The sequence below is a fragment of the Coregonus lavaretus genome (genome assembly GCF_964263955.1).
Source record: "Coregonus lavaretus genome assembly, chromosome: 3".
Classification (NCBI taxonomy): Eukaryota; Metazoa; Chordata; class Actinopteri; order Salmoniformes; family Salmonidae; genus Coregonus; species Coregonus lavaretus.
In genome coordinates this window covers 66618910-66631782 of record NC_139990.1, presented here as the reverse complement: position 1 = coordinate 66631782, position 12873 = coordinate 66618910, and the positions used below count along the sequence as shown (strand labels likewise).

The 12873-nt window shown below is 46.1% G+C and overlaps 1 protein-coding gene across 1 annotated transcript in view; it reads left to right on the top strand.

Moving 5' to 3' along the window:
- The window catches only part of phldb3 (pleckstrin homology-like domain, family B, member 3), a 29957-nt gene extending 19622 nt beyond the window's left edge, over positions 1–10335 (top strand). The window contains exons 12-15 of the mRNA XM_084156781.1: positions 90–239; positions 2291–2498; positions 8699–8784; positions 8979–10335. Of these exons, the coding sequence (XP_084012907.1) occupies positions 90–239; positions 2291–2498; positions 8699–8784; positions 8979–9113 (579 nt within the window). The 3' untranslated portion in view covers positions 9114–10335. The remainder of the gene's footprint in view (positions 1–89; positions 240–2290; positions 2499–8698; positions 8785–8978) is intronic.
- The last annotated feature ends 2538 nt before the right edge of the window (positions 10336–12873 follow it).

Genomic DNA, 12873 nt, shown 5'->3' with positions numbered 1-12873 from the left:
CCTCCAATATGATTGATAAGGACGCGAGGGGATAGGATGCAAGGAAGCACGGAAAGGATAATTGAGATAGAGCCTGTGTGTTGATCCAGGAGGAAAGGAGGCAGGTGGTGGTGGAGGACAGGAGGCAGAGAGGGCTGGAGGGCAGAGGAGCAGCAGAACCAGTAGAGTCCCAGACCAGGCCAGACCCTGGCCCAGAGGAGCAGGCCAAAACCACCAGTCCAGTCCCCAGCTCCCCTGAGGTACGTCTGTCTGTCTGCTCTGGCTGGCTGGTTGTCAACTCTGTCTGTCTGGCTGCTCTGTCTGTCTGTCTGTCTGTCTATCTGGCTGGCTGGCTGCTCTGTCTGTCTGTCTGTATTGTCTGCCTGTCTGTCTGTGTTCTCTATAGCACTATACATCCTCTGTAGCTCAATTGGTAGAGCATGGTGCTTGTAACGCCAGGGTAGTGGGTTCGATCCCCGGGACCTCCCATACGTAAAAATGTATGCACACATGACTGTAAGTCGCTTTGGATAAAAGCGTCTGCTAAATGGCATATTATACACTGCTCAAAAAAATAAAGGGAACACTTAAACAACACATCCTAGATCTGAATGAATGAAATAATCTTATTAAATACTTCTTTCTTTACATAGTTGAATGTGCTGACAACAAAATCACACAAAAATTATCAATGGAAATCAAATTTATCAACCCATGGAGGTCTGGATTTGGAGTCACCCTCAAAATTAAAGTGGAAAACCACACTACAGGCTGATCCAACTTTGATGTAATGTCCTTAAAACAAGTCAAAATGAGGCTCAGTAGTGTGTGTGGCCTCCACGTGCCTGTATGACCTCCCTACAACGCCTGGGCATGCTCCTGATGAGGTGGCGGATGGTCTCCTGAGGGATCTCCTCCCAGACCTGGACTAAAGCATCCGCCAACTCCTGGACAGTCTGTGGTGCAACGTGGCGTTGGTGGATGGAGCGAGACATGATGTCCCAGATGTGCTCAATTGGATTCAGGTCTGGGGAACGGGCGGGCCAGTCCATAGCATCAATGCCTTACTCTTGCAGGAACTGCTGACACACTCCAGCCACATGAGGTCTAGCATTGTCTTGCATTAGGAGGAACCCAGGGCCAACCGCACCAGCATATGGTCTCACAAGGGGTCTGAGGATCTCATCTCGGTACCTAATGGCATTCAGGCTACCTCTGGCGAGCACATGGAGGGCTGTGCGGCCCCCCAAAGAAATGCCACCCCACACCATGGCTGACCCACCGCCAAACCGGTCATGCTGGAGGATTTTGCAGGCAGCAGAACGTTCTCCACGGTGTCTCCAGTCTCTGTCACGTCTGTCACATGTGCTCAGTGTGAACCTGCTTTCATCTGTGAAGAGCACAGGGCGCCAGTGGCGAATTTGCCAATCTTGGTGTTCTCTGGCAAATGCCAAACGTCCTGCACGGTGTTGGGCTGTAAGCACAACCCCCACCTGTGGACGTTGGGCCCTCATACCACCCTCATGGAGTCTGTTTCTGACCGTTTGAGCAGACACATGCACATTTATGGCCTGCTGGAGGTCATTTTGCAGGGCTCTGGCAGTGCTCCTCCTGCTCCTCCTTGCACAAAGGCGGAGGTAGCGGTCCTGCTGCTGGGTTGTTGCCCTCCTACGGCCTCCTCCACGTCTCCTGATATACTGGCCTGTCTCCTGGTAGCGCCTCCATGCTCTGGACACTACGCTGACAGACACAGCAAACCTTCTTGCCACAGCTCGCATTGATGTGCCATCCTGGATGAGCTGCACTACCTGAGCCACTTGTGTGGGTTGTAGACTCCGTCTCATGCTACCACTAGAGTGAAAGCACCGCCAGCATTCAAAAGTGACCAAAACATCAGCCAGGAAGCATAGGAACTGAGAAGTGGTCTGTGGTCACCACCTGCAGAACCACTTCTTTATTGGGGGTGTCTTGCTAATTGCCTATAATTTCCACCTGTTGTCTATTCCATTTGCACAACAGCATGTGAAATGTATTGTCAATCAGTGTTGCTTCCTAAGTGGACAGTTTGATTTCACAGAAGTGTGATTGACTTGGAGTTACATTGTGTTGTTTAAGTGTTTCCTTAATTTTTTTGAGCAGTGTATATTATATTACATACTTTCTCCAACCTCTCCTTTCTCCCTGCTTATTGCTCTCTCAATCTGTCTTTCTTTCTTTCTGTCTGTCTCCTCACTTACCTTGTAACGTTGATCTGTTTTATTTTGCATATTTATAGTGAAATTAAAAACATTATACTCATTCTTCTTCTCAGCGCTCTCTACCTCTCTTCCTCTCTGCGAACTTTGACCTGCGGGCCCACGTGGAGTCGCTGGGTCATGGGGTGGCGAGGTGCATGGGGCTGCGTATGTCCCCACGCCGCTGTGCCGGTTTCTTGACCAAGCGAGGGGGGCGGGTCAAGACCTGGAGGAGGAGGTGGTTCCTCTTCGATATGGACCACAGGCGGCTAGCCTACTACACAGGTGAGGGGGCTGAGAGAGAGACTGTGTGTGTTGTGTTGGGTGTTGGAGGGGGAGTATGCGTGTATAAGCCTTAATGCTAGGGCTGTTGCGATGACCTTATTACCGCCACACCAGCAGTCATAAGTCATGACCGCAGTAAAATTCCAACTGACCGTTGAGTCACGGTAATCTCCTGTTATGCGCTCTGGACATGCTTTGGTAGTACCCAACTTGCTAACGACCATCAGGTCCTAATGGCCTGGTACTCAGGGCTCTATTGTCCCTCTAACCACTCGGACATCAATGCAAATGCAATCGAAAATCACATCAAACACTTATCATCAAAACAGTATCATGTTTTAAAACTCACCTCACTGTGATGATCGATTTGAAGAAAGAAGTTCAACAGCAGGTTGAAACTGAGTGGAAAACATGGTCATTGTAGAAGTTGTTTCAAAGCCTAAACACAACGAAATGGACAGTCTTCTAAGGTGATAATTAATTAAAAACACCCACAGGCATATTATAGCTTATGCATACACAGGCTTATTGGCCCAAGCCCGAAAACAAAAACATAATTAAAATTATGATTGTGCAGTTATACAATACTTACCGCATATTATGCATGGCAGAAAAACATAAAACAAAACTGATTTAAGATGTCTTTGGTGCATAATTGGTCGAGCCTATACTCCAAAATTAAACAAATTTGAGTAATTGCCTTTGAGTGTGGATTGTATTAGTATGCGTACTGGATGGACTGGTTATCTAATGCTATGCTCCAAAATTTATATCCACGAGTCTGGAAGAGAACGGATAGCCCTAGTCGATGCAGTTGGTTCATTGATTGTGCAGGACGATTTTGAATAGCCTACTAATAGGGAATTGTTTTGGGTGACATAATTAATTGGGTGACACATTACCTTTAGCTATACAGAATATCTCACCACCACGCATTTCCATCTCCTCCTCTCGCTCCTTTATTCCTTTCTCGAGCAGGCAGACGGGCTGTCAACAGTTTAATGAAATATGTTTCTTTGCGAACACGTTACTATCCATGTTCCCGAAAATATTTCACTTAGTTTTCCAAATTAAGCAATGGTTAGCTGCAGTAACAGGGTTGGAGAGCCCATGGCATACAGAGTTTTGGTGGAATATCACCTGTTGCGCAGCGAGAGCATGCTCCTGAACAGTTCTTGATGCTTGGAGTGAAATAAGTGTTCTTCTATTTATTTATCAGCTGCTCATATTAAGCACATGCTCCACTATATAACCAAAGTAGCTTACCTGTCATCATTGAAAAACGGACCGGTGGGAAAGCATGCGGCCTCCATTCGCTATTCGAGTGCATACAGATGAAGTATTTTTTTCCCTGCCCCTGTTCAATGCCCATTTGATAATGGGCCATTCTAAATCAAAACTAATTTAACATATTAGTAAAGACAAGATTAAATTGAGAATAGTCTGATGGGTGAAAATGTAATCATTTGATGAGAGAACAGCTGTGCAGCCTGAGGCAAGGAACAGAATCGCAAGCTTTTTTTGATACTTTCTCAAATCATCAAAAGCCTATAGTCGCATCATGCAGGGGCGCAACTTTGGTTTTAGAAGTGGGGGGGACATAATTGATTTTAATTATAATACTTTTTTCAGTCAGATAAACACTCCAAACAGCCTACCCGACCGCTCGGAGGCGTCCGCATGGTGCTAAAGCACACAGTTGCCTCGTTTTGTATCACATTCCAATGATACAACTGTGGGGGACAAAAATGCAATTTCAGAATGTGGGGGGGGGGGGGCATGTCTCCCCCCCGTCCCCCCCCGTCCCCAGTGAAAGTTGCGCCCCTGGCATGCAGCCCATATATGTTTTGATTTCTAAGGTTTGTATCATTCACAACCTATGTTGCCAAATAACTCTAAATCTAGCATATAGGACCTGTTTCAAGTGATCACTTTTACGCTCAACATAGCCACTTCATATGCGCACTCGCTCCGGAATGGGGAAAAATATCCTTTCTATTTTATATTCTTCTTGCTATAAAATCATATAATATAAAATAATGGCATGGGACTTAGAAGCATATCTAGTCAGCTAAATGAACAAGCCTACAGCCTATGGCCCTCAAACTAAACTGGACCTCAAAGCCAGTTCCATTGCATTTCTTTCATTGTTCCCCTCTAATTAGGGACTGATTTAGACCTGGAACACCAGGTGTGTGCAATGAATTATCAGGTAGAACAGAAAACCAGCAGGCTCTGGACCTCGTAGGGTAACAGTTGAGTACCCCTGGCCTATGGCATTGAGCATAACCAGATAACTGTCACGCCCTGGCTCTGGGGACTCTAATATGTTGAGCCAGGGTGTGTAAAGTCTATGTGTGTTGTTCTAGGTTTCACATTCTGGTATTGTGGTTCTATGTTGGCCAGTGTGGTTCTCAATCAGAGGCAACGTGATTCAGCTGTTGCTTGTTGTCTCTGATTGAGAACCATACTTTAGCAGCCTGTTTCCCCACAGAGTTTGTGGGATCTTGTTTCTAGTCTGTTGTGTTAGACCGTGAACTGTCACGTTTTCGTTTTGTTGGTTTTGATCGTGTCTCTAATAAAGAGTATGTTTGCCTGCAACGCTGCGCCTTGGTCCTCATCTCTGTTCGACGATCGTGACAGAAGATCCCACCAAGACTGGACCAAGCAGCAAGTCCAGGAGCCAGCGCCTGAGAGATCTCTAGCGGATCTCCTTCGCCTCCTCGACTGGGTCAAGCCATGTGAGGAAGAGAGGGGCTTGACGTGGAGTCAGAAGGGCGAAAGGCTGGCGAGGAGCATGGAGACCTGGTCCACGGGTAGGAGTGAAGCCCATAAATGTTTTAGGGGGGGGCTAACGTCGTGGACGACGGGGCAGCAGGAGGCCGCCAGGTTACGGGAGTCACTGGTCACCAGGGGGAAGGAGGATGTAGAGGCACGGCGAGAGGTACTGGCGTGTGTTGCCAGTCCGGTCCGGCCTGTTCCTGATCCCCACGTAGGGCCAGTGGTGTGTGTTCCCAGTACGGTCCGGCCCGCTCCTGCTCCCCGCACCAAGTCAGTGGTGCGTTTCGTCAGCCCGGCGCGGCCCGTTCCTGCTCCCCGTACCAAGTCAGTGGTGCGCGTCGTCAGCCCGGTCCGGCCCATTCCTGCTCCCCGCACCAAGTCAGTGGTGCGTTTCGTCAGCCCAGCTTGGCCCGTTCCTGCTCCCCGCACCAAGTCAGTGGTGCGCTTCGTCAGCCCGGCACGGCCCGTTCCTGCTCCCCGCACCAAGTCAGTGGTCGCTTCGTCAGCCCGGCCCGCTCCCCGCACCAAGTCAGTGGTGCGTTTCGTCAGCCCAGCTCGGCCCGTTCCTGCTCCCCGCACCAAGTCAGTGGTGCGCTTCGTCAGCCCGGCACGGCCCGTTCCTGCTCCCCGCACCAAGTCAGTGGTGCGCTTCGTCAGCCCGGTCCGGCCCGCTCCTGCTCCCCGCACCAAGTCAGTGGTGCGTTTCGTCAGCCCGGCGCGGCCCGCTCCTGCTCCCCACACCAAGCCAGTGGTGTGCGTCGTCAGTCCGGCACGACCCGTGCCTGTTCCACCGGTGGCTGGTCCGGCACCGGTCAGATGCTTCACGCCGGAGCTAGAGCAATCCGCTCCACCAGTGTGCAGTCCAGCTCCGGCCAGCGGGGCCAGACCGGACCAGGGGTACTTTGGGGGGTTGGAGAGGGAGCGGGGATCAGGCCCGGAGCCGGATCCGCCGCCTAAGCGGAGTGCCCACCCGGTCCCTCCCCTGTGGTGTTTGGTGGGCGCGGTCGGAGTCCGCGCCTTTAGGGGGGGGTACTGTCACGCCCTGGCTCTGGGGACTCTAATATGTTGAGCCAGGGTGTGTAAAGTCTATGTGTGTTGTTCTAGGTTTCACATTCTGGTATTGTGGTTCTATGTTGGCCAGTGTGGTTCTCAATCAGAGGCAACGTGATTCAGCTGTTGCTTGTTGTCTCTGATTGAGAACCATACTTTAGCAGCCTGTTTCCCCACAGAGTTTGTGGGATCTTGTTTCTAGTCTGTTGTGTTAGACCGTGAACTGTCACGTTTTCGTTTTGTTGGTTTTGATCGTGTCTCTAATAAAGAGTATGTTTGCCTGCAACGCTGCGCCTTGGTCCTCATCTCTGTTCGACGATCGTGACAATAACATACAGTGGCTTGCGAAAGTATTCACCCCCCTTGGCATTTTTCCTATTTTGTTGCCTTACAACCTGGAATTAAATTAGATTTTTTGGGGGGTTTGTATAATTTGATTTTGATGATGCAAAATATTTTATATTGTGAAACAAACAAGAAATAAGACAAAAAAACAGAAAACCCCCGCCAAAGTCAATACTTATAGAGCCACCTTTTGCAGCAATTACAGCTGCAAGTCTCTTGGGGTATGTCTCTATAAGCTTGGCACATCTAGCCACTGGGATTTCTGCCCATTCTTCAAGGCAAAACTGCTCCAGCTCCTTCAAGTTGGATGGGTTCCGCTGGTGAACAGCAATCTTTAAGTCATACCACAGATTCTCAATTGGATTGAGGTCTGGACTTTGACTAGGCCATTCCAAGACATTTAAATGATTCCCATTAAACCACTCAAGTGTTGCTTTAGCATTATGCTTAGGGTCATTGTCCTGCTGGAAGGTGAACCTCCATCCCAGTCTCAAATCTCTGGAAGACTGAAACAGGTTTCCCTCAAGAATGTCCCCGTATTTAGCGCCATCCATCATTCCTTCAATTCTGACCAGTTTCCCAGTCCCTGTCGATGAAAAACATCCCCACAGCATGATGCTGCCACCATCATGCTTCACTGTGGGGATGGTGTTCTCGGGGTGATGAGAGGTGTTGGGTTTGCACCAGACATAGCGTTTTCCTTGATGGCCATAAAGCTCAATTTTATTCTCATCTGACCAGAGTACCTTCTTCCATATGTTAGGGGAGTCTCCCACATGCCTTTTGGCGAACACCAAACGTGTTTGGTTATTTTTTTCTTTAAGCAATGGCTTTTTTCTGGCCACTCTTCCGTAAAGCCCAGCTCCGTGGAGTGTACGGCTTAAAGTGGTCCTATGGACAGATACTCCAATCTCCGCTGTGGAGCTTTGCAGCTCCTTCAGGATTATCTTTGGTCTCTTTGCCTCTCTGATTAATGCCCTCCTTGCCTGGTCTGTGAATTTTGGTGGGTGGCCCTCTCTTTGTTTGTTGTGGTGCCATATTCTTTCCATTTTTTTATAATGGATTTAATGGTGCTCCGTGTGATTTTCAAAGTTTCTGATATTTTTTAATAACCCAACCATGATCTGTACTTCTCCACAACTTTGTCCCTGACCTGTTTGGAGAGCTCCTTGGTCTTCATGGTGCCACTTGCTTGGTGGTGCCCCTTGCTTAGTGGTGTTGCAGACTCTGGGGCCTTTCTGAACAGGTGTGTATATACTGAGGTCATGTGACACTTAGATTGCACACAGGTGGACTTAATTTAACTAATTATGTGACTTCTGAAGGTAAGTGGTTGCACCAGATCTTATTTAGGGGCTTCATAGCAAAGGGGGTGAATACATATGCACGCACCACTTTTCTGTAATTTATATTTTCGAATTTTTTGGAACAAGTTATTTTTTTCATTTCACTTCACCAATTTTGACTATTTTGTGTATGTCCATTACATAAAATCCAAATAAAAATCAATTTAAATTACAGGTTGTAATGCAACAAAATAGGAAAAACGCCAAGGGGGATGAATACTTTTGCAAGGCACCGTACAGTAGGCCAACTCATATTCTGTTCTTCTGAAATACATTTTCTTCATATCATAATGTTTCTTTAGACCTGCCTAAAATAAATAATGGATTTATTGTGATGGTATATATTAAATTGATTTATTATACTTTTAAAAAATGTAGATGTTGCAAATGCGCACATCAGTGGCTTGTATGTAGCTTGTTTGCGTGGAGGCCTGGAGATACTAAATGTGTTTGTTATTTGCTGGTCAATTAATGTGAGACTGGTAGTTTTTTGCATGAAAATAACCGGCTGACAAAATTTCATGACCGCCACAGCCCTACTAAATGCCTTTGCGATTTGTGTCTGTCTCTCTCTCTCTCTCTCTCTCTCTCTCTCTCTCTCTCTCTCTCTCTCTCTCTCTCTCTCTCTCTCTCTTCTTGCTCTCTTTCTCTCTCTAATTGACTGTTGTTTACTTTCAGACTGTGATGAGAGGAAGCTAAAGGGGGTGATCTACTTCCAGGCTATAGAGGAAGTCTACTATGACCACCTGCGCACAGCCACTTCAGTGAGTCCTCATATACAGTATCTTATCACCATAGAGAGGGAACAATGTGCCCATGATATCACCACAACTGTTAAAGAGATGATCCATTCATGCATTCAATGCTTGAGTATCCTCTCTCTCTCTCTCTCTCTCTCTCTCTCTCTCTCTCTCTCTCTCTCTCTCTCTCTCTCTCTCTCTCTCTCTCTCTCTCTCAGTCTCCGCGGCCCAGCCTTACGTTCTGTGTGAAGACGTACGAGCGTCTCTTCTTTCTGGTGGCACCCAGCGCCGAGGCCATGAGGATCTGGATGGACGTCATCGTCACGGCAACAGACGAGCACAGCCGCTACTGAAGTTGACTTTACAGGAAGGGGTTCCTGTGTCTGACCTACCCCTGGGGCTGAACCTCCATTCACCTGGCTGACCTGGCAAACCTGGCTACAGTTTCAGCAGTTTACATTATGTGGGGGAAAACTGCAATCTTCAACCTCCACCCTCCAATGCGTGTAAAACCCAGCTAGGCAGCCATTTTGATGCCTGAACTTTACCTCATATGAGTGGTTGAGGTGAAGGTGAGGAGTGATGAGCAGAACATAATGTTCAGGAAAGCTCTCCCTGAAGGAACTGACAATTGATTCAGGATAGTTTCTTAGGAGCTTTGATGGGACTGAGTGGCAGTCTGTTACAGGTTCTGTGTGGAACAAGAGACGTTTAGAGGATGGCGGAGGGACAAGGCCATGGGAATATAAAGACTTGGACGTGAAAGCTGGAGCAACCATTGAACATCTTAGAGTCAGTGCCAACCATGATTTACTGACAGACAAACCTTTGATGTATTTTTATTAGACTCAAATCAGGATTTACTGGTTGGTGTCTCTCTAGCAGCTGTGTTTGAGCTCCCTCTTGTGGCCAGAATGAAGTATTGAAGTACCACAGCTTCATTGAAATATACAGGTAACTGCCAAAATAAAGGAAACACCAGCATAGTGTGTCTTAATAGGGCGTTGGGCCACCATGAGCAAGAACAGCTTCAATGCACCTTGGCATGGATTCTGCAAGTGTCTGGAATTCTATTGGGGGGATGCGACACCATTCTTCCATAAGAAATTCCATAATTTTGTGTTTTGTTGATGGTGGAAAACGCTGTCTCAGGCGGCGCTCCAGAATCTCTCATAAGTGTTCAATTGGCTTGAGATCTGGTGACTGAGTCGGCCATGGCATATGGCTTTACATCATGTTAATTTTCATCAAACCATTCAGTGACCACTCGTGCCCTGTGGATGGGTGCATTGTCATCCTATGGGGGCATAGCCATGGTAGCCAAAATAATGCCCAGAATAATGGCCTGCCCAGCATTTTTATACATGACCCTAAGCATGATGGGATGTTAATTGTTAATTAACTCAGGAACCACACGTGTGGAAGCACCTGCTTTCAATTTACTTTGTATCCCTCATTAACTCAAGTGTTTCCATTATTTTGGCAGTAACCTGTACATATATGTCTATATTCAATATATGTATATTTTTCATCCGTCAAAAGGGCTGTTCAGAGTCAATAAAAACACTGACCGAACATTCAGTTCTCAAAATGGATGTTTAATTTTTTTATACACTGGTCACGTTGCGTGCGTGAGCGTTGCAAAATAAATTTACACACGTTATTCAATCATCCACACTGCTCGTGCGCATCAACGAGTGTCTGCGATGCCAAATGCTGAAATAGAAGTTGGGAGTATAGCGTTAGTCAGAACCCACGCTGTTCTCAGGGCAGGTCTGCTGGTTTTGACTAGCAAAAGTGACTTTTCTTTTTCGCAGCAGGTTAGGAGAACTTACGCAACAGGTTAGGAACATTTACGTGGCAGGTTAAGAAAATTAGGTTAAGGTTAGTGTTATTTTTGTATGATCCGGGTCAAAATTCAACAAAGAACCAGCTTTTTCAGCTGCATGATCAGGTAAAATAATAACCAAATGTTCATCTCCCAGTGCAAACTGCTAGCAACAGCTATCTACACTCTTATAGAAAAGGTGCTATCTAGAACCTTAAAGGGTTCTTCGGCTGTCCCCATAGGAGAACCATTTGAAGAACCCTTTTTGGTTGCAGGTAGAACCCATTTGGTTCCAGCTAGAACCCTTTTAGGTTCCATGTAGAACCCTTTCTACAGAGGGTTCAACATGGAACCCAAAAGGGTTCTACCTGGAACCAAAAATGGTTCCCCTATGGGGACAGCCGAAGAACCCTTTTGGAACCCTTTTTTCTAGGAGTAGAGCTAAGTGTCCGTGAAAGTTTCATGTGTGTTTCGACCTGTCCCCAAATTAATATAGCTGGTTCACAGTTAGTTTTGGCATTTTAAGCTGTGTGTCATGATCTCTGGTGGGGATAGACAAAATCAACATGCACAGGATGATGCACGCGGGCGCACCCACAGGGCCGGTGTAGCCATGGTTTCAGGGTGCAATGGTGGCACCCAATGAATTTACTCTCTTCAAACATTGTCTACATTTTTACAGACCACCCCAAGAACTCCTCAGTGTCAGTCAGTCCCTCTGGTCTAGTGGTCGAGGGCAGCTCTGTGTGGTCAAATATGAGTTTCAATATTTCATATACTAGCAGACTATCCAGAGGACTGAAGGTATGTCGGTAGCATACTGTACTTTATCTTACTGTACAGAAATTACTTTGCAATTACCTAGAAATGACAAGGTAATAATTGTTTGTACATGTTTTAATGACAGTAATAGATAACTTATTGTAATTACCTAGAAATAACCCTTTTAATATTGTTAAATAATCTTCTTGTTCTTGATTTCATTGTGCTGTTGCTGTTAAATATTGTATTATGTGAGGCACTTATTGCCAACAAAGGGCCAGGCAGCATATGACACATACGCCACACTACAGATCTCCAATGTGACCTCTACTGATGAGGTCAAACAGGTGAGAGCACTCTTTAGGCTATTATTTATGATGATTGGCATACATAAAATCATGATAGTTTTCACACTTTTGGAAATGTGTATATAAGAAGCATTTATTTGACCACATATAACGTGTGTGTTTGTGTGTGTAAGTGTGTGCGCTCGTGCGTTCGTGTGTGTGTCAGAGGAAACGTGGGAGCAGAGGAGCACAGAGAGAGCCCAGTGGCAGTGATATGTGAACGCTGCAGAGGGGAGAGAGACAGTAACACCATGATCGTAGCTCTGGATTCAGGGCTTTTGCTGCTGTACCTGAGAAAGTGCATACAGCAAGGATCAGTGATTTCTTTTGGCCCCCCAAAGTTTAAAAATATACTTTTTTTGGTTTAAGAAAAATACTGTAAATGCACCAGGAATTCCGCTAGAAATTATTTTAATTTAGGAAATCTGTTCCCAAGTATTCCTACAAATAAAAAGAGAGACGTGATCAATATTATCAAGGTAGGAAATTATCATGATATTTTCAAATAAAATCTATTTTGGGGCTTACTTGTGGTCAATTTGCAGTGTACAAATGATTATAATTGTGTCCCGGCACCCCTGACCATCCGCTCTGACAAAAATTGGCATGTGGCTGAATGTAGTTGCCTACACCTGGCATACAGGGTCTGTGGTAGATCTCACCAGAACTTTGTTCTCAGGTAGTTTATTGAGTAGTAGCAATGGAGAGCAACAATTTATGCAACATGAATTTGTCAAACGCGTAATCTCCATCAGCCACCGATTTCTTGCATAGTTATTGCCCCATTATCATGGAACGTGTTGTAAAAAGACTTGACCATTTCATTACAATTGTGGATTTAAATCCCTGACCCCCGTCCTGTGTCTGCCTGTCCTATCTGTGGACTGTTACAGGTTCTGCGTGGAACAAGATCATTTTAGAGGACGAAGGAGGGACAGCCTTGGGAATATGACAATGTGGACCTGTAAGCTGGAGCAACCATTGGACAGCTTCGAGTCACTGCCAACCATGACACAGTATACTGACAGACAAACCTTAATTTGTTTATTTGTCTCAAATCACTAAAAACCCTGACCGTGCATTCAGCTTACAAAATGTATTGTTGTTTGTTTGACAATATCAACACAGGAATACTATATGCTTCTACATATAAATATGAATGATTCTTATTATTAT